This window comes from Ictalurus punctatus, chromosome 14 (assembly GCF_001660625.3).
Source record: "Ictalurus punctatus breed USDA103 chromosome 14, Coco_2.0, whole genome shotgun sequence".
In the NCBI taxonomy this organism is placed as follows: domain Eukaryota; kingdom Metazoa; phylum Chordata; class Actinopteri; order Siluriformes; family Ictaluridae; genus Ictalurus; species Ictalurus punctatus.
The window spans coordinates 16,442,586-16,468,839 of NC_030429.2; the positions used below are offsets into that span (position 1 = coordinate 16,442,586).

Genomic DNA, 26,254 nt, shown 5'->3' on the forward strand with positions numbered 1-26,254 from the left:
AAAACACCGGAGTAGTGTACACGACAGGCGTAACCGTAGCAGATGTTATGCGTTTTAAAACAAAAACGCTCTAGTGTAAACAGGGCCCAAGATATATAGAAAATAATAGATCTGTTTGATTTGCCTGGGACTCCCACTGTTTGCCTTTCATATTCATCCCAAGGTCGAGATGTTGACCAATCATTAATCACGTGTAGAGGAAACATCCAATACAATGGTGCAGGAATAAATTGAGTACAGTGGGACAAAGTCGTGCATGAGTGCTTAATCTACAGGCTGGCTGACTGTCTCATTTGAGTTTTGTTTGGTTACCTCGGCTGTCTCTCTGCGGGGGGAGTTTCACTTTGTTTGCAGGCCAAGTGTGCGCTGTGTGTGAGTAATTGGTAGGTAAGAATAATGGGTTGTGGCACTGAGAGGAGACACACAGGCAGGGTTGTGTACTGGAGCAGGATGAAAGGAGACCAGCTGAACCAGACATTAGCTAACTTTAACCTTCATCACTCCCCAGCCCTGACCCTTTTTACATTAATGTAATGAAAGAACTTAGCATTTGTCAATATTTGGTTAGTCAGTATACCCAGTACTCAAAGTAAACATTATTAGTATTGTGGACACTTGGGGGGGTCGGGAGGACAGGACATCACTCCTCGCATTCCATTCAGACCGTCTGTTCCAGCTGCCTAGGGAGACTGCATTAGGTATCTGACTGTCTTAGCAAAGACGATCCCATAATTCTGCACTACATGAAACATTGAAAATCATAGTGAACACAGCATCACTACGGCCATGCTAACATGCTAATACTTTTACAAATATAAATTGACTGCCTGTTGTATACCTTAAAAAATAAAAAAAAAATAAAAATCATTCTTAGAGCTTTTGAGTGTGATATTTGCTTTAGCAGGCTGCCAAATGTTATAGTATTTGTTAACTATAGCTAACAGGGCTAATGTACTGCATTCTGACAGGCAGCATACTGTATGTCGCTTGCTAGCTAGTGTTATTTGACTATCTTAGCCATCATTTACCTAGATAAGCCTATTTAATTAAAAGTCTAGGCTACATCTAAGCTGGTAACTTCTCAGTGAGTCAGTAGACAAATGCACAGTGTTCTAAAACCAAAGAAAACAGCCCTAAATTGCTACCAAAGCTGTGACAACTAAACATGTAATACAATATCATGATATAAACTATAATAAAAGCTAATTATGGGGTTTGGGACAGCTAAAATAATATTTATAACAGTTATTGATACAAATAGCAGGCAACATAATTTTATTGCACCGTATTTTATTATTAAGTCATAAATAATAAGAGGAGACTGAAGAACTGTCACATTGGCTATAAATAACCACAATGTGCACGCAAATAGCCAGTTAAATTTTATGAATTGGGGGGCTTTGTAATTATATTTACAGAATTTGGTTCTGTAACTCTAAATATAAAGGACCGAAACAGAAATGTTCCTAAAATACAGAAAAACAGAAATGGCCAACTTACAGAAGTGCTTTGAAGTTTCTATCAAAAAACGCATAGTCTCATCCTCATGCTGGTTCTCTAGGTCAAGGGCTAGAAGTAGCTTCAGTTCTAAAAACCCTGTTGGGGAAGTTAGTACAGTATGAAGATATGATAGCTTTAGCTAAATATAAATGTAGAAGCATGCAATTTGATACCAACAGCTACAAGATTTACTAGCAGATGCTGTGATGAAATTTTGGGGCTCTTGGGGACTTCTTTTTTGCATCAGACTGTCTGCTCTTGGTCTGAATTTGCTGGGATGGCCAGACTTGGACAAATTTGCAGTCATTTGAAATCTGCACAATTTGTAGATGATTTTCCTTACTTTGGAGATATTTTTTAAATCTCCTTGCCAGAGCTTTTTTTCTGAAGGCCTTACAGAACTCTTTAGATCTTGACAGGATGACACCACACACACACCTCAATAATAAAGGGAACACCAGACACTAGATTTGAGATGTGTGTGTATATATATATATATATATATATATATATTTTTCTCCTGAATTTTTACACGAGCTCCTCCGCTGAGGCAGCTAATAGAAGGTGTCAGACAGCTTTCCCTTATGGCCCTTTCAATTTTTTACACTGGGTCAGGACAGATCAGTCTCATTCCACTCAGTCTCTGTGGGTTTCTCCACAGGAGAACAGGACAACTGCTCTCTGTGAAAGGAGTTGAGGCTCACTGCCTCTTATTTCCGTGCTTATACCCTGATAGCAGTGGAGTGCATTAAGTTAGGCTGAGAGAGGCTCTGGTGTTGAACATTCATGTGGAGTTGGACACATAGATGGAGTTTAAAAATAAGGTTAGACATAGTTAAAGCACAAAGACAAATACAGTGAAGAGTATTGTATAAAATAAACATTACACACAATAGTTCCAATTTGTCCTAACCAAAAGGACCGTCTCATGAGAGAAAATACTGTTACTTAAAAATAAAATAAATAGTCTCCTCATGAGACTGTCCTTTTGGTTAGGACAAATTGGAATGTTGAAAATTCTTTGATGTTTGTAATATCATATTTATACCCTATAGGAATATTTTAAATATTTTCAAACAAAGTGTCATTCTTTAAAAACACGTGAAATAATTAGCTCTCAGTCCCCAGGAAGTCTTTTGTTACCTTTAACTACAGTTCTGTTTCCCTGGGGTAAAAATATGATGATGCACACATGTCACCAAAGAATTTTCAACGCATAAAAGCCAGGTGGTTAACAGATGGTTAAAGAAACCACACTGAAAACCTGTGGTTTGAATTGAAGTAGGAAGTCCACATGGACTAAAGTAACAATGTACAGGAGTTTTAAATGTTCTGCATGGTGGAGTGGCCCAAGATCCCTCTACAATGTTAGACATTAAAGGATGAAGCTCAGCGCTGCTGTTTTCTCCAAGGCTTTACTTATAAGTGTGTGTGTAGATATATGGGTGTGTGTGTGTGTGTGTGTGTGTGTGTGTGTGTGTGATATATATATATATATATATATATATATATATATATATATATATATATATATATATATATATATATATATATATATATATATATATATATATATATATATATATATATATATATATATGCACACACACACACACACACACGATCAATTAATATCAACTAACTGACATTTTTGACACAATATGACACAATATTGTTATTTTTTGCTCCGTCAACAAAAATTGTTCCCAAAGTAGCAACAGCCCGTAGTAGCTGTTACAATGTAACAAACTACTTATTACTAGCAAACACAGACGGACAGAGTGATTTTATAAAAAGTGAAATATCCCAGTGCTGTTCTTTAAATATCATCACTCTTGGAGTGTCTCTTGATTGGTCAAGTTAGTGGACTGGAATGAAATGTTTTATATATGAATTTTTGTTTATTTCTGAAAGATGTCAGTAATGGAGGGAACTGTAAGCCTAAGCATAGACATGATCTATCATAGTAACAAAGACATGATAGTAAAGAAACGTACATCATACTCTCTCCCCTCATAATTAACACCAAAATACCTTTCCATCGCTAATTTCTCTCTAGCAATAACACCATGCTGCCTCCCCTTTTCAGCAACCCTACAGTCTACCTGTAAGCAGAACACACCCCACTGAGCCAGAAGCACCATAGCCGTGCTCTCATACAGTAGATGCTTCTTTCACATTAGCAATAAAAGCTCATGCTCTCGCTGCTACTCAACAGCACTTTGCCATCTGTTCATCATCTTTGTGTCATTTGAATGCAGTATTAATTTATGATGGAAATGTATACTGGACTGACTGATGGTGTCCAGCAGTAATTCCTTCCTCTCCTGTCAGGCCTTTCTGAAAATAAGACCCTGGTCTCAAAAAGGATTTCCCTCTTGCATACCTCTTTGGTTATTCAGTTCTCTTTTTAAAGATGGGAGGCCTGATTTCAGTGTAGTGGTGCAATATGTGGGTAATACTCTAAGCTGGAAATTGGGTCAGTAAGACTATTTTTCCTCTAGCATGAATAACACCATACAGCTTTCCCTAACATATGCGCTTGTAATTTATTATTTCATGTAAAAACTGCTTAATTTTTGTTTTGTTTTTGTATGTATAAAGACCACATTTTGGATGTCTTTGCCTTCTTATGACCATCTTCTGTGTATGATTGCAATGAGCACTGATTTACTGCCCATGTAATGTGCCTTGACACACATCATCTTGCACATGCCTTGTTCTAAGAGTGTATTGTTGGCTGTAGACGGGATACATGTTGGTCAAATGACCTTACAGGAAATGAGTAATGCCCTATTAAGTTCACATATGTTTTCCTTGCACCCTGATAACACCCTCGATGCATTTGTCTGAGGCCTCTGTTAGTGTAATGGACAGTGTGTTCATCCTCTATTGATGAAATCTGTTTTTTTTACTCAGCTGATATTTGTGGTGCACGCTGTGGATCTTTGCTCTGAACTTCAGCTGTAATGGATTTGTACCTCCCCATCATATGATAATGCTCTACATTTAGCTACAAATATAGGTTGGTATGTTCTGTGTGCAGCTCCTTCTTAAATGAGTTAAGTGTTTATAATAGTAATAATAATAATAATGAGAGTTTCAGTATGTAGAGCCTTTCTATATATTTTATTTTGCAGTAGAAACCGTTCTGTACTCTGTTGCTCCTACCAAGAGAACAGACCATATGTCAGATTAGTCTCAGAACCTGCAGAAATATGTAGATGTGAAATTTGTAGTCTCTTTGCTGTGAAGGTGATTTGAAGCAGTTGTCAGGGTTTAATCTCTCTGCTACACAGGCATGCACACAGTTTTAAATTAAGTACCTCTGAATACCAAAACAAGAATGGTCAACACTTTTCAGATGGTTGCTTTTAATTACATAGATTGGTGTGTTGTTTTTTTTTTGTTGTTTTTTTCAATTTGTTAATATCGTCATCTCTTTTATTTAAAACCAGAATAGTCACAGCTCTTCTGCAAACTAATTTGGGGAATATTGCATGCAAGTTATATTTTTTCAGTTATTAGGAGACTATGGTTATAGAACGTGTACTATACTAGCAATTAAGTAGCCGGCTAGCTAAGTTAACTAGTTTAAGTAAAAATTGCAGTTATATATTTGGTTTGGTTTGGCTACTGTTAAATCAATCTCTGAGTATGGCACTGGAATCAGATTTAGAAATCCGAGTTGCGTCTACTTTTGAGAAATGTAAACTAGTTTACTTGCGGTTACAGTCAGCTCCCGTACCCTTGCTAAAGAAGGTTATGAAAAGATACCTTTGTGATTAATTAGTTTAATCTCACACAGAAAGTATGACACAATTCTGACCTTTAATCGACCTAAATTTATTATTTATTTATTTATTTATTTATTTATTTGTTTGTTTGTTTGGGGGGGGGGGCAACAAAGAAGGGTCAAATCTAACTCCCTTTGCCAAGAAGCTGTAACTTGGACGTGGTTAGCTTTTCGAACAGTGATCCAAAACATGTGTCCAAATCCATGAAAATGATTCAGTGACATCAATAATCCAGATTAGGTCCTCTGATATAAAACCCATTGAAAGCCTGTAGGCGAGCTGTGTTACTGATGAAGCATGCATTTGTGGGCATTTTCTTTTCATATCATCCTATGTAGTATTTGTAGTGTATGAAATCTGTACACTCCTGGACAAAAAAAATGGGCCAAGCCCAAAATGGCAAAAATATTAAGCTTATAATGATCTGGGTCAGAAATAATGGGTCAGAAAATGAGGAAGAATTAAACAAATGCACTCCTGAGACCTCCTGTGCCTCCATTTACTCTTCTACTTTTGTTGCAGTGAACTGTTTGGGTGGGAAAAGCTAGAAACACTTTCCCTGTTTCACCCATGTACACAGATAAAATCATGATTATAAGGTTTGATGTAAAATTCAAACTAACACATGTCTGGGTGTACAAAATTTAAAATAAAATATTTCAAATAAAATACCCACTAAACAAAAAGCATTTAAAGGAATCAAAGGGAAACGTTATCCTATTCTAAGTTACTTTATCTATTTGTTTAATTCTTACCAATTTCCTGTCCAATAATTTGCTGTTAAGACCATTTTAAAAGCTCAATATTTTGCCAGTTGGGCTTGGTCCCCTTTTTTTGCCCAGGAGTATAGAGTTGTAGAAACATAAATGCAAAATACACTACCAGTCAAAAGTTTAGACACTCATTCTTTATTTTTTCCCCCACATTTTAGAATAATAATAATAAAGTCATCAAAACTCTGGAGTAACACAAATGAAACTATGGGAATTATCTTGTGATTTAAAAAATCCAAAATAAATCAAAATAATTTCGTATTTTACCATCTTCAAAGTAGACCCCCTTTTTGCCTAGAATTTCCAGAAATGTATTCTTGGCATTTTCTCAACCGATTTCTTGAGGAATCTCCCTGAGATGCTTTTTAAACAGGATTAAAGGAGCTCCCACCGACGCTGCAAACTTATTGGCTCCTTTTCTGAATAATTAGCTCAAAATCATCCATTTAATAAAATGTGGTTTTTTTTGTAAATAAAATGTTAGTTTTCTAATGAAAGAAATGAATGCATGATTATATTTTTGTCTACAACGATTTTAAACATTTAATCATACACCTTCAGATCAAAAGCTTTTTAACATCATGAGAAACATTTCAGTCAAGTGTCCCCAAACTTTTGATTGGTAGTGTATGTACGTGTATGTAGGTTATTTTTGTTTGTTTTTTGCAATTGTGCTTGACTTTTGATGGTTTTGGTATCCCGTATACTGAAAGCCATAGTGTGGTCCACCATGACATGACATCTGCCTTTCTTACTGTTGAACATTCTCTTTGGTCTATGCCACTGATAGCAGCACATTACTGTAATTACACTCTGTCATCCAGCGTCCGTCCGTCCCCCACACACACACACGCATACACACACACACACGCTATTCCACTAAGGAGAACAGAAGAGAAGAGAGGTAGATAGCACAACATCAGGGCAATTGCCTACAACAGGGAACTGTTTCTGCCTGATTTGATTACATTCCACCAAGTGTGTTTTGAGATTGTATTCTTGTGGCAGGAAGGCAAAAGCTAGTGGGAGATACCTCCCACTGACAGTGGAGGGAGTAGGCTGTGGATAGCCAGGCTTTGAAAAAAGGTTTATAGTCTGCCGAACATCAAAAAGTCATTATTCTCTCTTTTGTCTACTATATAGTTGAGAGTGTTTGCTGCATTCTATGTCAGAGTGCTTTTCTGTTGAGTGGACTAATCTAAAGTAAGTGTGTGTGTGTGTGTGTGTGTGTGTGTGTGTGTGTGTGTGTGTAGTACTTGAACTAACTCACTTTGATCCCAAAGCATGTGCCATTGAGTCGAAGCTTCTGTATTCTGCCAAGGCCCACAAAAGTAAATAACTATTGTGTATAAAGCTGAACTTACTGCAGAGGAGTTTTTTATTGGAACTCATCCCATCATGAGCGCAGAACAGCGGTGAAGTTGGGGACAAACACACTGTTCTGTGGCCACGATGACCCTTCCAGGGTGTGTTTGTGTTTGATTGAGAATGTTCGTCTGTCAGGGTGGAGCGATGCCGAGCTTTCTTCCATTCTCCCCTTTCTCTCCTTTTCTCTTTCTCTATCCTCAGGGCTTTTATGGCTTTGTAATAAGAAGGTATTTTGAATATATTATGTGCTCTAACCCTCAGTAGCAAGCCTTTTAATGAATCTTCCCCTGGATGTCTCTCGTACTAATTAACTGGGCGTTCCACTTTGAAACAGGGACAATAAACCAGGTTCCACTGAATTTAGGTGAAAAGCTTCATGTTAAAATGTCTAACTTATGTGATGCGAATGTAATTGAGAGGGAGTTCTATGGAAAGAATGGGAGGCCGTGAAAGAAAGAGGGTTGTAAAAAAGATCCGTGTGTGATAGCGCTGGAGGACGTTCTACTTTGTAGAGTATTTTTAGCGTGAAAGGAGCTGGGCGGCTTTTTATTTCTTTCCTCAAGACAAGGGAAAGATTTATCATTTCTGTCAGCCGGCAAGGCCTGGAACTATTGTGGCCCCATACAATGCGCATACTTCACAAGAGCTAAACATTACCACAGATATCTCTCCTTCTCTCTCGTACGCCTTTTTTGTTTGTTTGTTTGTTTGTTTGTTTGTTTTTATTTTTGTTCTGTTCTCTTTTAGGCAGAAATAATGATTTAACCTCTGTTTCTAGGTAGATTCTGGATCTTCTAGAGAACATAATTTGACCCAATTCCTGGGTGTCCCCGGTGTGCTTTGTGTCATTAGTGCTGGTTAGGGCAGCATCATGTCTGGACTTTTTAATGATATGGCTTACTTGTTTGTTTAGCTGCAGTGTCACAATACCCCAGTGTCCTTCAGAAATGGAGTAAGGCAAGAAGTTTCCTATTTTATCATTAAGCTTCTTAGCGATCAACCAGGGAGGATGACTGTTAACACGTGCTTCCTCTGAAACACATGAAGCTCGCCAACCACATCTTTTCAAACTGCTACTCATGCTGCATCACTGGGCAGCATAACACACTTAGAAGAAAAGTGCTATTTACCCTCTTCTGCATACATGAGCTAAAAAACAAAACAAAACGCCATCTTTCCCACCCAGTTTTGGTTTAGCTTCTTGACGTTGATAGCTGTGGCATCGTCAGGATCATTTCATTTCTTTTAATGCCAAAAGAATCCCTAATACAGAAATTCTCCCCTTACCCTAAGTAGGTTGGGCTGTAGGGATGGGTGATATATAGACTTAAAAATATAACACCCCTGTTTCATGGTATTTTTTGCGATAACGATATAAATGATGGATATGAAAATAGTAACATTCAATAATAACTATCTTTTTGGCCACCAGTCACATCCGCATACAGTGGTCTGTGTTTTTGCAGGTGGTGGAACAAATTTGATGCGTTTCCACCCTTTGTTGATATCTGACACGCTTTACAATCACAGACGTTTCATTCACACCTGATCTGTATTCGAACCACTTCCATGTAACGGAGGAAGCTCCTTTTTGGGAGATTAATTCTTCTTCCCTGTCCAGGGTTGGAACTCTGCTTTCCACCTTGCTTGTTCACCATCTACGTGTGAGATGTCTGTTGCAGTGTGTAAACACGTTATCAACTACATGATCAGAATTGCGGGATGACTAATTATTTTCATGTGGAGGAATTGTATTGATATATGATGGGGCTTAGCCATTTCGGGATAAAGGATGTATAAACAAAGTCTACATACATACTGTATACAACACTATATTGTAAAGGGACAGGAGTCAGGTTTGCTTATATAAAGGGTCAGTTCTGCTTATTTGTTGTCTGTGGCTTGTTCAGAATAGTGTCTGCCCTTGAGGGGAATATTCAAATGTCATGTGGTACTGGTTCAGATTGAGCATTAGTTTACCTGAGGGGTCTTTCTGAAGCAGATGGTTCACCAGCTGTGTGAGGTCTGAGGTTTTTGTTTTTTTCCAGCTCACTTCTTGACCCTGATGTCATGCAGCTCCTGAATTGAGAGCTGTTGCTGACCAGTCAGCCTTTCCACTGTGTGCAATTCACTACAGTCTGGCCTTTGAGCAGGAGGATGCTGAAATGAAGCACACACACTTATGGATGAGGTCAAGATGCTCTCAGTGGTGGTCCTAGAACTGAGACAGGACTGGTTGAGAGATGTTGAGTTTCTCCAAATTGTGTACTAATAAAATTCACTGAGTTTTGATGATGATGATGATGATGATGATTTCCCTTTGGAGAGCTTTATAGGAATGTGAGAATTCAGAGGACATTACACAGGCAATGTAACAAAGATACTTTTCAGTTATCCCACAGTGAGTTAAAGCTTTTCCTGATTCTGTAAATCAGCCATTATTTCAGGATGAATACAAAAAAATTAATAACTAGTTTAATAACACCCATGAACAATGCACAATTACAGTGTGTAAGGTACATGAAGATGAAAAGGTGGAAGATGGTGAGAAAAAATTAAAAGATGAAGCATGTCTCATTTTCTCTTCCTGGCTGCTGCGCTTGATTTGGCTGTCAATCAAACATCCTTCATTCATTAGAATATTAGGCCATCATTAGGACTCTGATTTTAAATGTATTTATTTATTTTAGGTGGATTTCTTTCTTTTTATTTATTTTTATGTTTTGTGGGGAAAACACATTTCTATGGCTTGTAAGATTTTCCAAGGCTGTGTTTTTTTTCAACACCCACATTACATAGTAGTACCAGTTTCTTTAAAATGAATAGAGTGTCGGTGTAAGCATTTCTAAATCATGTGTGCCTGTAGAGACAGTGGCATGCTGTTCTTGCTGTAGCATGGACTGATCCGCTCAGGCTTTAGACGTCCTTGACGATTGCTTCTCTCCATCTTTCTTTTACAGATGTGTCTAGGTCTTATGTAGTATTAATTCTGCAAATTGTGCCCCTCTGTCCAACAAAGCAGAAACCGTGCACAAAGTGGAGTGCTGGCTGAACAGCAGGTTTATACAGAATGAAAACTGAGGAGAGACAGCTCATTGCTCAGCACAGTCTCATATGTTCCAATGCAAGGACACTTATTAATCAGAGAGTATTTTTAAATTGAGTGATGTGTAGGAAGGCTATATTTATCCTCTCTGAAATGGTGAACTGCCTCTGTGTTCACACAATTTCTATTTATTTAATTTTTTTTTTATATTGAACATCTGGAACATTGAGGTTCTGCGCAGCTCCAGGTTCTCTGTCTGTTTGTTCTTCATGTCCTGTTAAAACGTCAGCCTGTGTTTCAACATACTGAAGGTGAAATATTCTCACATTTTCATTCTAATCGTGATGTCTAATTTCATTGTATGGGGATGTGTTGAGTATGCCCAGATGTCGCAATTACAGTGATGCGTCTCGTTCCTGCCCCATGCTGCCATACAGGACCTGTAATGAAAACAGGAGCTGATCATTTTACTGTGATGCCACAATGTAAATTAGAATCACTTTATTGTGAGTTATGAAGGGTGATTTAATGCTAGCCTTATCTTAAAGCCAGCTGATTTAAGGCTTTTCAATTAAGGTCTGCGTATAGTCAGATGCTGCTAATGGCAGTAAATGGGGAAATGACTAGCCTTTGCTATGTTTGTTGTAATATCTTTTGCTTCCAAAGACTTTGATAACCTGAGCAGTTACCGGAGGACACGTGTAGTATTTATGATGGATTTGGACAGTATAAGTGATTTTCTGTATAAATCTCAGAGGTGGGAGTGTATTCACGCTGTACACAGAATTATACTATGATTCCACCCATCTATCCATTTTCCATATTGCTTATCCTATGCAGGGTCACAGGGGAGCCTGGAGCTTATCCCAAGCAACAAGGTACACATTTACACACGACAGAAAATTTGGAAATATCAATTAGCATACAACGTATGTCTTTGGAACTCTGCGCATACAGGGCGGAGGCGGGAATTGAATCCCCAACCCCCGAGGTGCGAGGAAAACGCGCTAACCACTAAGCCACTATGCCCCTCCTATAATTATACTACTATAGTGCATACTACTTGCACCTTATTTTAATGCAAACAGATTGTTGTTTTTTGTGCTTTATTTTGTCCACATAAGTATTTTGCCCGATTGATTATTAGGTCACATTACACTTGTGTATATATGAAGTCTGTCCCTGTGTTAGGAATTTGAAAGATTAATCCTAAAAAGTCCTTTAAAAGTCATCTATCCTATATTTTATTGTACTGCGTTTTAAACTCTGTCAGTACTCGGTTTTGGTTTCAGCTGGAGATTATCTTATAGAAAAAGCACAAAACCTCTTTTTCCGCAGACCATAATGACATTTTTACAATCATGGTAGTTTAGATTTGGATTTTTAATCATCTGTGTTTCTACTTGTTGTTAATTTGTAGAAGGTAATATACCAGGTAATCTTTCCAGGCGTGTGCAGTGAGTTAGTAAAAATGTCTGGCATGACTGTTTCTAAAAGACAAAAATGCTAAAGATACTCCGCATCTTCATGTACACCTAATCTAATCCAAATACGGCTTTAGGCTACACAGAATACGTTATTAATGTCTTCTCTTCCATTACTGCTTTACATCTGTGAACAGGTTGATTTTAGCTATGGGAAGTAAAAAAAAAAAAATTCCTTTTTAAATTATATTCCCTGTCTTCAATAAATCATGAGCATGCTGTTTAAAAGGTAAAACTGCTATGTGAGAACTTTGCTGAATGAGTAGATGGCCAGATAAGTGGACTGACAGCAGGAAATTGTGTGGATGAGTCCTGTAATGAGCCTCTTTGTTCTTTTTTTAATGTGAATGCAGCTCTGCAGTGACCACAGTGAGCCTTGACTAGTTTTATTAATAACACTGGCATGGCGCAATAGCTCTTTTATGATCGCACTTAATACCTGATGAAGACCAAGGTGAGTTTGTGAAGAGCGGCTTGCAGGATAGAAAAATATCATCTTAACTAGTGGAACTGATGTGGAGAATAAAAGAAGGCTGTAGTAACAGATGGAGCTTGTACAATTGTAATCTCTCTCCTTCTCTCCCCCCTCTCACTTGTTGTCTTCTCTCCTAACATCTCTCTTATTCTCTTTCTCTCTCTGGCTTTATTTTTTTGCACGGAATGAGAAAAGATTAATTCTCTAACTCTGCCTGCGACTCTTTCATTTGCATATGTTTGCATGCTAATTATTATGGAAAATAACATGCAAACTCCGTCTTATTTGAGATTCATGCACAACCCAGGAGGCATTAACATACTTTAAAGATTAGCACATCAGTGTGTACCGTGACCCTTTGCTTGTTTTAAATCTTATTAAGGCTTATTAAAATCTTATGGATACGCGAATGGAATGTTAATCCTAGTGTTGGTCTGATCTCTGCCTCCTTATTGTATTTATACAATTTTTTTTTTGCTAGCCAGAGACGCTGTGCAGGCCACTCCTGCGGGAATCAGTAAGGCCTGAGGCTGTTCTACATGCATTTGCTCAGTCCAAAGTAGGTGACTATAAGTAGTTGCAGCAGCAGGATTGTATCCATGGCTTTGTATATTTTACTGTGCGAGTGTGTAGTGTGGTATATGTACACAATAGTGATAGGCTCTGGAATAGTATCTACACCACAGTCCTGACTTCTATTGCATTACAGTATTAGTGTCTTCAGTATTTTAATGAACAGATATTATAATGCATTATGAAACCTGACATAATGAGGTCATATACATATGAGAATGCAACCTTTATGCAATAATTATACAGGCTTTTCTTCAGGCTTTATAATATATTACTATTTTGCTTGAGCAAAAGGATTGAGGGAACTGATACAAAAGTTTGTACTTGGATATAAGTATAATGGAAGGTGTGTTTAATTCCTAAACCCACTCAGAGAGGATGAGGAAAACGCCTGTAATTTGGCTTACGGTGTGGGTTTTCTTTTTTTTTTTCCTTCTTCTTCTTTTTTTAAACCACATATGATTTTAAAAAGACACCGTTCCATGTCATGCTGCCCAAGTGCAGCCTGTATGAAGGGGTGTATATATTATTGGACACTGATTTTGAAGCACAAAAAAGTGGCACGGACACGTCACTTCTTTGTGTGGTTGCATAACAAGAGTTACACATTTTTACGTTATGCGAGTTACCAAAAATCTTTGTGTCATAACCCAGCTTTTCAAAATAGCCCTTTGGTGGTCATTTTGACAGTTCTAGTAAAATGGCCATAACATGATTTCGCATCCAGAATATGGAAATATCAGTTATAGTGCTAATGGATGCACCAACAAAGCAGGCTTAGCTTTGGAATTCTTTCTTTTGCACTAATCTTGGAGCTGCAGTGAGGCCGTTTTAAATGGTATACAGTTATCATTCAACCATCACTGCCATCGCTTTTTTAGCAGTTGCAGCTGTATGATTGTGTTTATACGTCACAGCTGGATGTCCTGGGGTTTGTCCTCCCGTATTGCTTCCAGAGCCGAGCCACTTGGCTGACTGACGTACCAACCAGGATATGAGAAAACTGCAGGCGTACTTTGTGAGAGCAAGAGCTACGGCGTACATACTACTTTAGGAAAGCACTGTACAGCGTATCTGTACTGGTATTTATTAGGGTTATCATCATTGAAATGGTCATTATCAGCAGTCTGGTAGGTGGCTATCTCAGAGTCTGTCACTATGTCATGTGCTGTGTATTGTACTGGTTTTACATGAATGTCAGAAAGGACAGGGTGTGCTCTCTTCTCCCAAAACACTCTTACTCACACACATACACTCCACAGGCTCTGCCCTATGCTTTTGTTATTGCTGTGAACCACCAAACAGCAATCCATTCCAGATGGCCCAGTTGAATTGTCCATATTTATGACGGCAGCCTACCAAAAGCAAGGTTTGTTGTGGTGTTTCCTTCATCCTAAAACCTCCTTTTTAGGATAATAATGGCATAACTTAATATGTGTTCTTCTGTTCTGGCTTTGCAATGATTAAGGAAGAAGCCCTGGAGGATGCACTAGAGAACCACTTAAAAGGCTAACATGACATCAATGATTGGATGTCTTTATCACAGGCAGGGGGCTCTAATTAGCTTACACTGTTCATCCATCCTCAGTGAACAGCACAAAAAGGGGCAGTGCAGTGTTGTAACAGGAGCAGTTGTGAGGAGACACCTGAAATATGAGTAACATTCACGCTTGCAGTTTAAGCTACATTAACCTTATTCAGTGGAAGGGAAATTCACTGCTGTCTCTTAACTGGGAGACAAATCCTCTTGCTTAAGTTGCTGGTATAGCCATTTGTGTATTTGTTGGGGAGTTTTTCATACTTGATGAACATTTAATGGGATTTAATTTAACTTGTGATCATTCCGCCTTTGTTTAATCATGTTTGAGATATGGAAACCTGTGTAGAAGCACAGAGTATGTTCACAGGACTACTGGACTATCCCTGGTAATATTTATAGCGATTCATATAATGTGTCATTTTAATCAGCTCTAGAAAGAGTTACATCAATCTCAAACTCTACGCCTAACTCAGGCTTCCTCTTCTCCACTCTACTACAGAAAATTAAGATGGAGAGAGATCAAGCAGGACAAACTTCATGAGACGTTTGGCACAAATGCCAAGTTGTACATGTGTTGTCATTTAAAAAATGATTGTAATGTTGCACTGTGAAAATATCAGTTTCAGTGAGCCTGTGCCTAGCGTAGCCTCACATTCCTCTGCTTCGATGTCGGGAGTGGAATTCGGTCTTCTGCTGTTGCAGCAAATCCACCTCAATGTTTGACATCTTGCATGTATTGAGATGCTTTTCTGCTCACCACAGTTGTAAAGCATGGTTGAGTTAATCAAGCCTTCCTGTCAGCTCAAACTGTTCGTTTTGATGTTCTCCTCTGACCGCTCTCAACAATCTGTTTCCACTCACAGAGCTGCTGCTCATTGGATGGTTTTTTTTGTTTGTTTGTTTGTTTGTTTGTTTGTTTTCTATGTAAACTCTACAGACTGTTGTATGTGAAAATCTTAGGAGATCGCCAGTTCCTCATATATTCAAACCTGCTTGTCTGGCACCACTGACCATGCTACGGCCAAAGTCACCTGAGATCACAATTATCCCTATTGTACTGTTTGATGTGAGCATTGACTGATGAAGGAAACATAAATTTGTTTTATTTTCTACAGACATATTTGTGTACATGGATGCTGGAAGAAACATATACAGTGTTTAAGAAAAGACTGAATGAGTAGTTAGTTCTTTTCCACGGCTTTGTATATCACACAAGTGTAGTATAAAGCTGCGAGGGCATACCCTGCTGGGGAAAAAAAAACCCAATGGAAACCCTCATAGAATGTGCAATTTTTTTAATGGTTATAATAGGTTTTAATGGAAACTGTAATGGTCGCTGTTGGTCTCTACTGGTTATTTATTCCCTTCGATTGGTAGTATGTCTAGTGGATACCATTTAAGGACCGGTAATGGTTAGCTGATGGTTTGTAATGGTATTTGTAGTGGAAACCATTGGAATTTATTTTGATGGTTTCTGTAGTTGTTTTTTTTTTCAGCAGGGTAGTGTTCCAGGCTGGTGTGGGGAGTAATTATGGTGCGAGAATATAAAAGTCTTGCCCTCATACCTTTTGACACTCTCCCACTCCACACCAGACGGCCTCTCTATCCTCCATGTCCAATCTGAGTCGTGTGCCACTGTCCGTCTGCCTCTGCATTCCAGCTGGGTGTGAAATGTCGGCGGGGGTGGTGTGTAAATGAACTTCACATCTGGTGAATAATGGCTCAGCAGGTCCCCTGTGTGTTTGCGTGAGAATAAAAGAATCATGCGGCGACATTATCGCCACTTCAGACTGTGTGGGTGTGCGTGTGTGTATTAATCTTTAGAAGACTGTAAGAGATGGCACTGAGGGAATACAGCCATTGTTTTCACCTTTAGTCCAAGTGTAGCTGTGTCACACATTTCTCATATTATACAAAGCACATTTTGGCCCATCAGTATTCGTATCTCACATATTCAGTAAACATTTGTTAGCAGAGTGAAGAGACCTTTATAGATTTCATATGAACTAGAGACCTTTTTAAGGGCAGTTTGAACAGTAGAGGTTTGGTTTTCCCCCACTAGCACAGCCTCCTTAAGCCTTACTGATCAGCAATCCTATTTTATCCCAGCTTCAGAAATATCCAATTATTGCACTGTAAGACTAGGATTTAATATCATGCCTCTGGAATCCCTATAACTCCGGCAGACTGTTATAACCTGCACTGTAAACTTTCATTTTTTGCTTAAAGGTTATATTGTGCAGTACACTTTTGCTGCTCTAGTACAAATTAGTATACTTGTAGTTAACACCTTCTTTACCCTAGTAAATAAAATAAATTTGTTTTTCTTTCTCCAAACCCACGTTTTCTTTTAACCTTTATACGCACCTTTGTACATTTAATAATCTTGTTAAAAAAAATTACAGAAAGCACAAAGTGGAAATAAGGCACAGGCTGGAGTCTGTTTACATGCAGAGATTGTCGACTGCAGACTGTTTATACGTGTCTTAATCATAGCAATCTGTTTAAAATCTCCATATACGTGAATGTTATCATGTCATTCAAACAAAATTATAGTGTGAGTAAAGAGTAACATTAATTGTCTGTTACCATAAAAACAAAAAGCCTGTGAGTCCTTTCAAAGCCTAAAAAGGAACATTTGAACACCTGGCTAACAAGCTCAACTTTACAGATCTTAGCTTGTGTCTCTAATGAGCCATTACATCGCTTAAATTGCATCACTTCCTGAAAAACATGCTCCAAATGTTCTTACTAAACAGCTGGTGTAAAAAAGTAAACATGTTCTTTTGATATATTAAAACTTGGACATTGTTTCTGCATGAGAACTATTGTTTCGCATGTTCCCCGATGTTTGTTGTAACAAATGTACATGTGCAGAATGTATGCAAACATTCACTTGGTCAATGAAATCGGATTTATGTTGTGATTGGATTACACACCTTGTTATTTAGTCTGTTGCAAATGAGGTGTTACAAGGAGCTTTATGCAATCTAGCAGTTATGTAAGGGGGGGGGGACATCTGGTAGTGTTGTGCAGCCCAGCATGAAGTAGAAGGCCCAACATCTTACCATACCAATGTTATTTATTATTTATCTCTCTTCTGAATAAGACGTACAGTACCAGTCAAAAGTTTAGACACACTCATTATTCATTTAACCCCCCCCCCCCCCCCCCCCCCATACACACACACACACAAATGGAACTATGGGGATAATGTTGTTGTGATTAAAAAAAATAATGATAATCCAAAATAATTTAGTATTTTACCATCTTCAAAGTAGACCCCCTTTTTGCCTAGAATTTCCAGAAATGTATTCTTGGCATTTTCTCAACCGATTTCGTGAGGAATCTCCCTGAGATGCTTTTTAAACAGTATTAAAGGAGCTCCCACCGATGCTGGATGCTTATTGGCTGCTTTTTGGAATATTTCACTCCGAGTCATCCGTAAATAAAATGTTAGTTTTCTAATGAAAGAAATGAATATGTTGGCACAATGATATTTTTGTCTACAACACCGATTTCAAACATTTAAACATACACCTTCAGATCAAAAGCTTTTTGAGATCATGAGAAACATTTCAGTCAAGTGTCTCTAAACTTTTGACCACCGGTGTACGTTACAGCGAAACCAGAAAATACAAACTGTTACAAGGCACTGACACTGAAATCTATTTTCATAAACGTTAAATAAACATCTCCTTATAGAAAGCTTCACCATTATTAAAACATTTATTTATTACCTCATTAAAAAGTTTTCTTAATTAGCCTTAGATTGTGGCGTGTCCTCCATACTCAAATGTTATAGAAACTATTAGAACGAGCACTTTAATATAAACCTGTAATTGGCGCTGCTGTCAGAACGACTGTTTTGAAAATTAATCCGCTTCTTCTGATGTATCAGAATTGAGAATTCGAACAGTGCTGTCGTATAAGTGGTTATAACTCATCGATGTTGTGACTGATGTTCCTCAATGGGTTTCCTAAATAAAATCTTTCTGCCTGTATGTACTCCTGATTGAACAGAGGTCAAGATGGTGGCCCTGTCGCTGAAGATCTGTGTGCGGCAGTGCAATGTCGTGAAGACCATGCAGTTTGAGCCCTCCACTCCAGTGTACGATGCCTGCCGCATCATCAGAGAGAGGGTTCCTGAGGCCCAAACCGGACAAGGTGTGATGGCTAGCCCTTTTATTTATTTATTTATTTTTAATTTATTGTATTTTTTTTTGGCTGTAGGAACTAAATATGTATTCACGCCATAACTGTGTAAAGTCACTGATCTGTAATGCTACATCAGAACAGAGTTTTTGGCAGACTTTGTATCAGCCATTATCATATTCTTTATGATATCAAAGTTGACTTATTGTGCTTTGGGTCTCTGGTCTCGTTACAAGCATGGAATATAAATTACAAGTGTCTGAGCTAATTGCTCTGAATTCGTTGAAGGAATAGTGTCACCTAGTGTAAATATAATTCTAATTCAAGGCTCATTTAAAAACTCTGCTTAATCTCAATACATCAAACAAAATTTGCTGTAGAAGAACTGCAGGAAGCAGTGAGTTAAATTTGCGAAGGTTCAGTACAGCTCTGATACTCTTCCAGCCACCATAGCTATTCCTGCCTCTGTTACTGCTTAAAGTCCCTGTGAAGTGCCTTGACACATGTAGCGTTATTTGATGTGTTGACATAATTTCCACTGAAACAGGAAGCCAGGGCGGAGCCTATCAAGTGGCTCCTCCCCTTTTTAAAATGGCCAGTAGTGTTTAGCTAAGCTAAGCTAAGTTTAGCTACTTGACGGTTAGTACCATGGACGCGAGCCCGAGCAATAAAATGAACGAATTCAAGCCATTTCATTCTTAACCATCTAACAGTTGGGAAACTGAATAAAATGTGTGCGTTCAAGTAGCCAAAGATACATTTATGTCCCATGCTTGCTGATATGATTTCTCTCGCTCAATGACGACAACTTCGGTGAGGTGATTTTTATTTTAAAAAATTTTAAGAATGTTGGGTCTGGGACATTTCAGATTCTAGAGAGCATTTGATTGGACAGAAAATCTGATGAAAAGCTGAAGTGCAGAATGATTTCATAAAAATTGTTGATTCGTATTGGTGGTAGAGAGAGACTGTAAATTTTTAATACATATTTTTTCTAAATGTGAATTTCGTCATTGTTTTTAGAGCACACTAGCTTATAAATAACCTTAAGGCTAACATATTCATACTAAAAGCCACAAAACATCAATATTGGTTTCATGGGGACTTTAAAGTCCCTAATGTGTATTGCTACTGTATGTGCTACTGTTTGTTGATTCAACAAATACCTGCAAGTCAATTACAAAAAAAAGAAAACAGAGGTTAAATAAGCCCCACCATCCACATTCTGCATTAAATGGAATTTTTCACTAAATTCCACGCCATTCAGAAAAATCTGTTGCTCTCCGGATCAGTGTGTGTAAAAGTATATTTAGTCTTAATGTCAAAATGTGTGAAACTTTTTAGATAAAGAGTCTCGAGGAGATGAGAGCAGCCAAGGCGGCAACGGGACACTCTCTAATTCTGTCGCGGACTGAGCATGATGGATTCAGGCTTCAGAAAGCTAGCAGAAGAGATGAAAATCTGTCACGGCCACATTACTCTCCGCATCTCTCTCTCTCCATCTTCTTCTTCTTCGTCTTCTCTTCACTCATCTTTCTCCACTCCAGTAATCAAACTGCCTGAAAGTCAAACATGAGTGGCTCGGTATTTATTGGGGTTTGCAGAGTCTCTCGCTGTCATTGACCGAGCAGGGTGGTTTCAGTCTCTTCACTCTCAATACTATTATTAGACTCCAGATCTGATTTATATCAGGCATGTGCTGCTGTATGGCTAATGTGATTTGCCTCCTCGAGCCACAGTAGATTCTGCTTATCAATGCACAGGCAGGCGTCATCTGCATCAGTGTCAGATATTGTTTTCTTTTGATGAGACACGCCTTTTTTTTTTTTTTTTATTAGTTTCATCAGTGAAATGTAGTTGTGTTCATAAATCTTTATAGCCATCCAGCATCCAAACAGTATGAAAGCTTGATAATTGACTGATGTTGACTCTGTCTCATCGTTCTGTGTTTCAGCCTCAGATTATGGCCTGTTCTTGTCAGATGATGACCCTAGGAAAGGCATCTGGTTGGAATCTGGTCGTACGCTAGACTACTACATGCTCCGAAATGGGGTAACAGCATTAACGCTGTTCATTACAATAACGTTTCATGCTGTCCTCCATTTTTACATCATTATTTCATTTCATTACATATAAAGCCTGTATTTTTGTCCGTGGTTTGTCTGGGATTTTTCACTCGTGTATGTTTTCTGTGCCTGGCTTTTGCAGGATGTCTTGGAGTACAAGAAGAAGCAGAGGCCGCAGAAGATTAAAATGCTAGATGGAGCGATCAAGACGATTATGGTGGATGATTCCAAAACCGTAGGCGAGCTGCTCGTCACCATATGCAGCAGAATAGGTGTGCGCTTCTCTTTCTCTGGCTGTGTACGTCTCTTTCCAGGCTGCCTCAGTGAAATTCTCTCCATCTAGTGCTGTTCTGTATTTTCTTGGTGCTGTGAATGGATTTTTTATTTATTTATTTATGTATTTATTTATATATTTTAAGAAGAGCAGAGAATCCATTTTTGTTGTGACGGAGCATTCTTGTGATTTTTGTAGTGTTGCCATTGTGTTTCAGCGAAAGCAATGCTCCATCACAGGGAAGCTGTAGAATTGTGCTTTCCTCTCCTCTCGTGGTATTGTGCTATTCCTGCAGTAGTAGATTTCAATTACGGCAGAGGTGGGCTGGAGTGAAGGAGTGTACAGGGAAGATGGAGGAGAGGGTCTTTGGCAAATGCCTTTATTGTATTTGTTTCTTTAGAGGATTTCTGCTTCATTTCTCTGCTTCTGAGTTATCTGGATTATTTGCTTATATTTCTGGGAAATGGCTGTACTGTGCCTAATTAAAGTTCTGCCCTTATGAAAGAGAGAACAAGAAAAATGTAGTCTCAATTTCAGTGTTGTCTTCTTTTTGTTTGTTTGTTTGTTTGTTTGTTTGTTTTGTTACCCTGTTAGGAATCACAAACTATGAGGAGTACTCTCTAATCCAGGAGCAGGGAGAAGACAAGAAGGAGGACGGCATGGGTACTCTGAAGAAGGAGCGAACTCTGCTCCGAGATGAGAGGAAGATGGAAAAACTCAAAGCCAAGCTTCACACAGATGACGAGTGTGAGTTTGTATTTACCCTACAGTATTAGATGTCTTTCTCTCAGGTACACACATGTAAAGGAGTGATACTAAAGGCACACAAATTTTGCTATGCTTTAAGTTGCATCTTGTGTCATCGTTTATAGCCTCCAGCTGAAATATACAACAGTGTTGTATTGACAAATTTGTGTAGGTTGGGCTGCAATTTTTCAACGACCTCCATGGAGACAAATGTCTATAAAAGTATCATGATTTCGCAGTCTCATCTCCACTTAGGTCATGGAGTAAGACTTAAATTCAGAGTTGGGGCTAAAACGTGGTAGCTAACATATTATAATTCATGATGAGGTAGTTGGCTATTTAAGTGCATTAATACAGGGAAAAGAATGAGCATATGATCAAGTAGCACATTGTGTTTACACCCTTGACAAAAAAAAAGTTAAGGTTTCATCTATGAGACTTGCCCGGCATCCGAAATTTGATTCAGTACCTACTGCATTTGATTCAGTCGTTGATACAGTATGTACTGATCAGTATAAGGGGTAGCATGAATACAATCCAGACGTACTACATCCGCCATGTTGTCATTGTCATGTGACCTACGACTTCAAAAGAGACGATTTTTTTATTCTGACAGCTCTTCTGCTTTAGACCCGTTGCATTATTGGATAGCACAGTATCCACAGTGTTTAGTGGTTCCAGTCTGCAGAATCTCGGCGGAAGCAGTAGGTTATCCGGGTATTTCTCTCCTACTGTTTTATGAATGCTGAAAATTCAAATATACTACTACTTTGGCGTAGTGCTTTTCGCCTACTGTGTAGTAGGGATATTCGCACGTTGACTTGGTGTTTTGTTCTTATAAATCTTATTCGAGTCTGAGTAGCATCTTTGTTTTGTCTCAACATGTTGAAGTTGTGAGATGACGGTCTTGTGTTAGCAGAAGGGTTATATTTTGGGTTTGCGATGCACTTTTATGCTCAGGTTCCAGTGTTTTTCACAAGTCTGTGTGTTCCTGATTCTAAAATAAGAATCGTCTATTATCAGTCCATACTAATTAAGCCACCTAGTAGAACACGTTCTGCCGTTAAAACAGCTCGCAACTTTTCAGATGTGTGTAACGCAGCAGGCGGTGGGATTCAGAATGACTAATGAATGCTGTAAGCATTGCGGTGAAGCGCATGGCTACATATCAAAGGAAAACTTCTTTTCTGATAGTGCTGAAACATCTTTTCCTGGTTATTTACTTGTTCACCAGGCAACTATGAATAAAAACTGAGCCTAGACACATAATCTGATTGTCGTGGGTGTCCGGGCTACTGATTGATCCACCCTTGTTAACTTCGTTGTTATAGTATTATGTAATTTAGTTATTATCCACAGCCTTTTCTAAACATTTAATTTCTTTAACACAGTGAACTGGCTGGACCACAGCCGGACGTTCCGCGAGCAAGGGGTGGAGGAGAGCGAGACGCTGCTGCTCAGGAGGAAGTTTTTCTACTCTGACCAGAACGTGGACTCTCGTGATCCTGTACAGCTCAACCTGCTTTATGTTCAGGTCAGATCAGCATGTCTAACTCACAGCAAGCTTAATGGAGGGGAATGCACAAGGCTAGCTCTGGAGATGAACATGTCGCACGTCCACCCATCTCTCTCTCTCTCTCTCTCTCTCTCTCTCTCTCTCTTTTGCTCTTTCTCTCTTTTGCTCTTTCTCTCTGCCAAAAAGGCACTTTTCCCATCTTTACTAATAAGTGACTGTGTTTAGCCTCCACTTTGCTAATCTAAGCACTCAGCAAAAAGTTTTCTCTGGCGGTCTTATTGTTATTGTGATTTGTTTTGGTTTTTTTGAAGTAATACAATATTTGCTTGTCGTAAAACCTGAATTGTTTGAAGGCCAACACAGCAATTAGGTTATTGTCATGGAGGCTGGTTTATCAATTACCTTTTCTTTTCTAAGTGCATATGTATTACTATTGTAAGAGCCTGTGGCTGATGTGCTTGATATTTAATAATTGTAGTGTAGATGACTTACGCAAGCACTCCCATGCATGCATATACACACACACATGCTCTCCCTCTCTCTAGCTTTCACTAGCTCTCTCTCTCTCTCTCTCTCTCTCTCTCTCTCTCTCTCTCTCTCTCTCTCTCTCTCCCTCCCTCCCTCCCTCCCTCCCTCTCCATTTATATTTTTGGCTCTAGCAGCAGTTGCTAACTGGCGGTGTGTCACGTTGTGAAAGCAGTCAATAACTGGGTGTTAATAATCATATAGTTGCTAGTATTTATATTAATATCATTTAAGAAAGGCGATTTGTATGTTTTGCCTTAAAGCCATAAAAGCATCCAATGCTGAAATGAGTAAGGAAACATTGACTGGTTTAGCATTTTAGTTCATATGTAAGTTTAGTAAACAGTGAACAATGATTAGCATTTAATAAAATAAGTAATGTTCTAGTAATTAACACCTGTATTAATTGTTTTGTCATGGAAATACTCCAGCCTGATTTTATATTCATCATGCATCGCATCTGTAGTGTTTCAGTAATTACCACAGTCAATAACAGAACAGAAAACCTATTTGAAAACATGAACAGTAATTAATTTTTTTAAGTTATCTAACATTTTAAATATTGGAATGTATAACACAAATTAAAAACAACAACATTCTAACAATAGAGGTTTTAGGATGAACTAGACAGGCCTGCTAAAGCTGTTTTTATGGAGTTGTATCCAACTTTCCAACACTGGAGCAATATAATAAAAGCAATTTCTGTTAGTAATGTTTTCCTGAAGGTTTTGTGATATCTCGGCTTGATCAGACTCATAAAACTATCATGATAATGCATAACCACGGATCTTCATTATGAAAAAGTAGTCCCTTTGCTAAAAAAAAGACGTCAGTGTACTTTCAAAAAAGTGTATTTGGAGTAAACGACCTTCTGTTGTTTTTTCAGTACAAGGAAACATTGAAATTGTCTGTGTTAATTGCACATATGCTACAGATGGAGTAGATGGTCATTAGATAAAAACAAAAATCGCAGGAATGTTCCTTTAACCACATAATGAACACCTGCATTAGCAAGTGTTAAAATAATCTACATAGACCAGCATGTACTTTTAATTAATGTTTGTTTATTCAATTCAAAGGTTAACTGTGGTTTTTAACATTTGGATCCAGTGACCCGAGTTTAATTGATGATCAAAATTTTTAAACATGTTGTAGTTTCATTTCTCCTTATTTATGAGGGCTGATAACTTAATGTATGATATTTAAACCTTGTATGGAATAAATGTTAGTTAATATAGGACAAATTTTATTTACTTTTATATTGCAACAAATGGTCATTAATAGAAATGGTGTATTAGCGTCATGTTAATTAAGGGAACAATAACGTAAAGGGTTAACTCTCACTGTTCAGTGGGATGTTCATTTTAAATACCCATGGGAACCTTACAGACTTATCTTTTGTTATGCAGATGTGCTGGCTTTTTTTTTTGTTACACATAAGCACATGTTGCACAGACTGAGTATTTGTTTGGATATGTTTGTTCCTAGGCATTTATGAGTAAGCACTCGGATACACTCAAACAGTGTATACACACACGCGCGCGCACACAGCCTCACAGTGTTTGTACACATTTGGAAAGAAAGATGGTTTACTCCCTCTCTTCTCCTCCCTCTATGTCTTGTTTCCACACTTGTAAATCCACACACCCCTAACAGATTCTCTGACTCAGTGCCACACACCACACGCGTTTACTCAGACATAAACTGCAGCAGATATATACACATGCACTGGCATGAACTGCAAAGCACTCACTGGGGTAAACATAATTCTGTCCTTTTGTATGGTGTGCACACGCACATACACGACAAGGTCTCTGATGGTCTGCTGCAGAGTGAGTGAGAGAATATAGATATCTATATAGGTATCGATAGATGGATAGATCTTCAGCACAGCTGAGAATCATGGTGTCTCACTTCCTTTAATGTAATGCTCTGCGTGTGGTTCCTGTGATCTGATTGGTTAACTTTCTCATCACCGACTTAAATCCTGCCAAGTTGAGCACACTCCCTCCCTAGTGTGTGTGTTGGTATGGCTTGAGCTTGTTTTCGTAATTATGCAGGGGAAATTTGCTTTGTCGTAAACCCATTCCCATTTACTGGGAGTCTATACGCTCTGGTTTTATCAGTGCTCTCTTGGTGCCTGGCAGCACTTTCACTAGCTCAGCCTCACTCCTGTAAATTTCTCCTAATGTCTATCTCTGAGCCATCCTTCCTATGTTTGGCTGCACACCAAACTCGCCGCACTCAGGGAAAATCAATAAGACTGTATGCTTAATATGCCCTATTCCGTATGCAGCCCACTGTGTTTGGCTGAAGCAGCGATATGATTCTGCTCGACATGCTAAACAATATGGATCAAGACTGGACAAGTGACGATGACCCAGAGAGGAAAGAATGCAACAGGTTACCCTCTCT

The 26,254-nt window shown here is 38.4% G+C and overlaps 1 protein-coding gene across 2 annotated transcripts in view; it reads left to right on the top strand.

The window, feature by feature from the left end:
- Nucleotides 1–26,254, top strand: part of tln2b (talin 2b) — a 128,226-nt gene that overhangs the window by 38,091 nt on the left and 63,881 nt on the right. For both annotated transcript variants that reach the window (XM_053685627.1, XM_053685626.1), the window contains 5 exons: nt 18,580–18,723; nt 20,666–20,763; nt 20,920–21,049; nt 21,646–21,798; nt 23,190–23,332. In XM_053685627.1, the coding sequence (XP_053541602.1) occupies nt 18,588–18,723; nt 20,666–20,763; nt 20,920–21,049; nt 21,646–21,798; nt 23,190–23,332 (660 nt within the window). In that variant the 5' untranslated portion in view covers nt 18,580–18,587. The remainder of the gene's footprint in view (nt 1–18,579; nt 18,724–20,665; nt 20,764–20,919; nt 21,050–21,645; nt 21,799–23,189; nt 23,333–26,254) is intronic.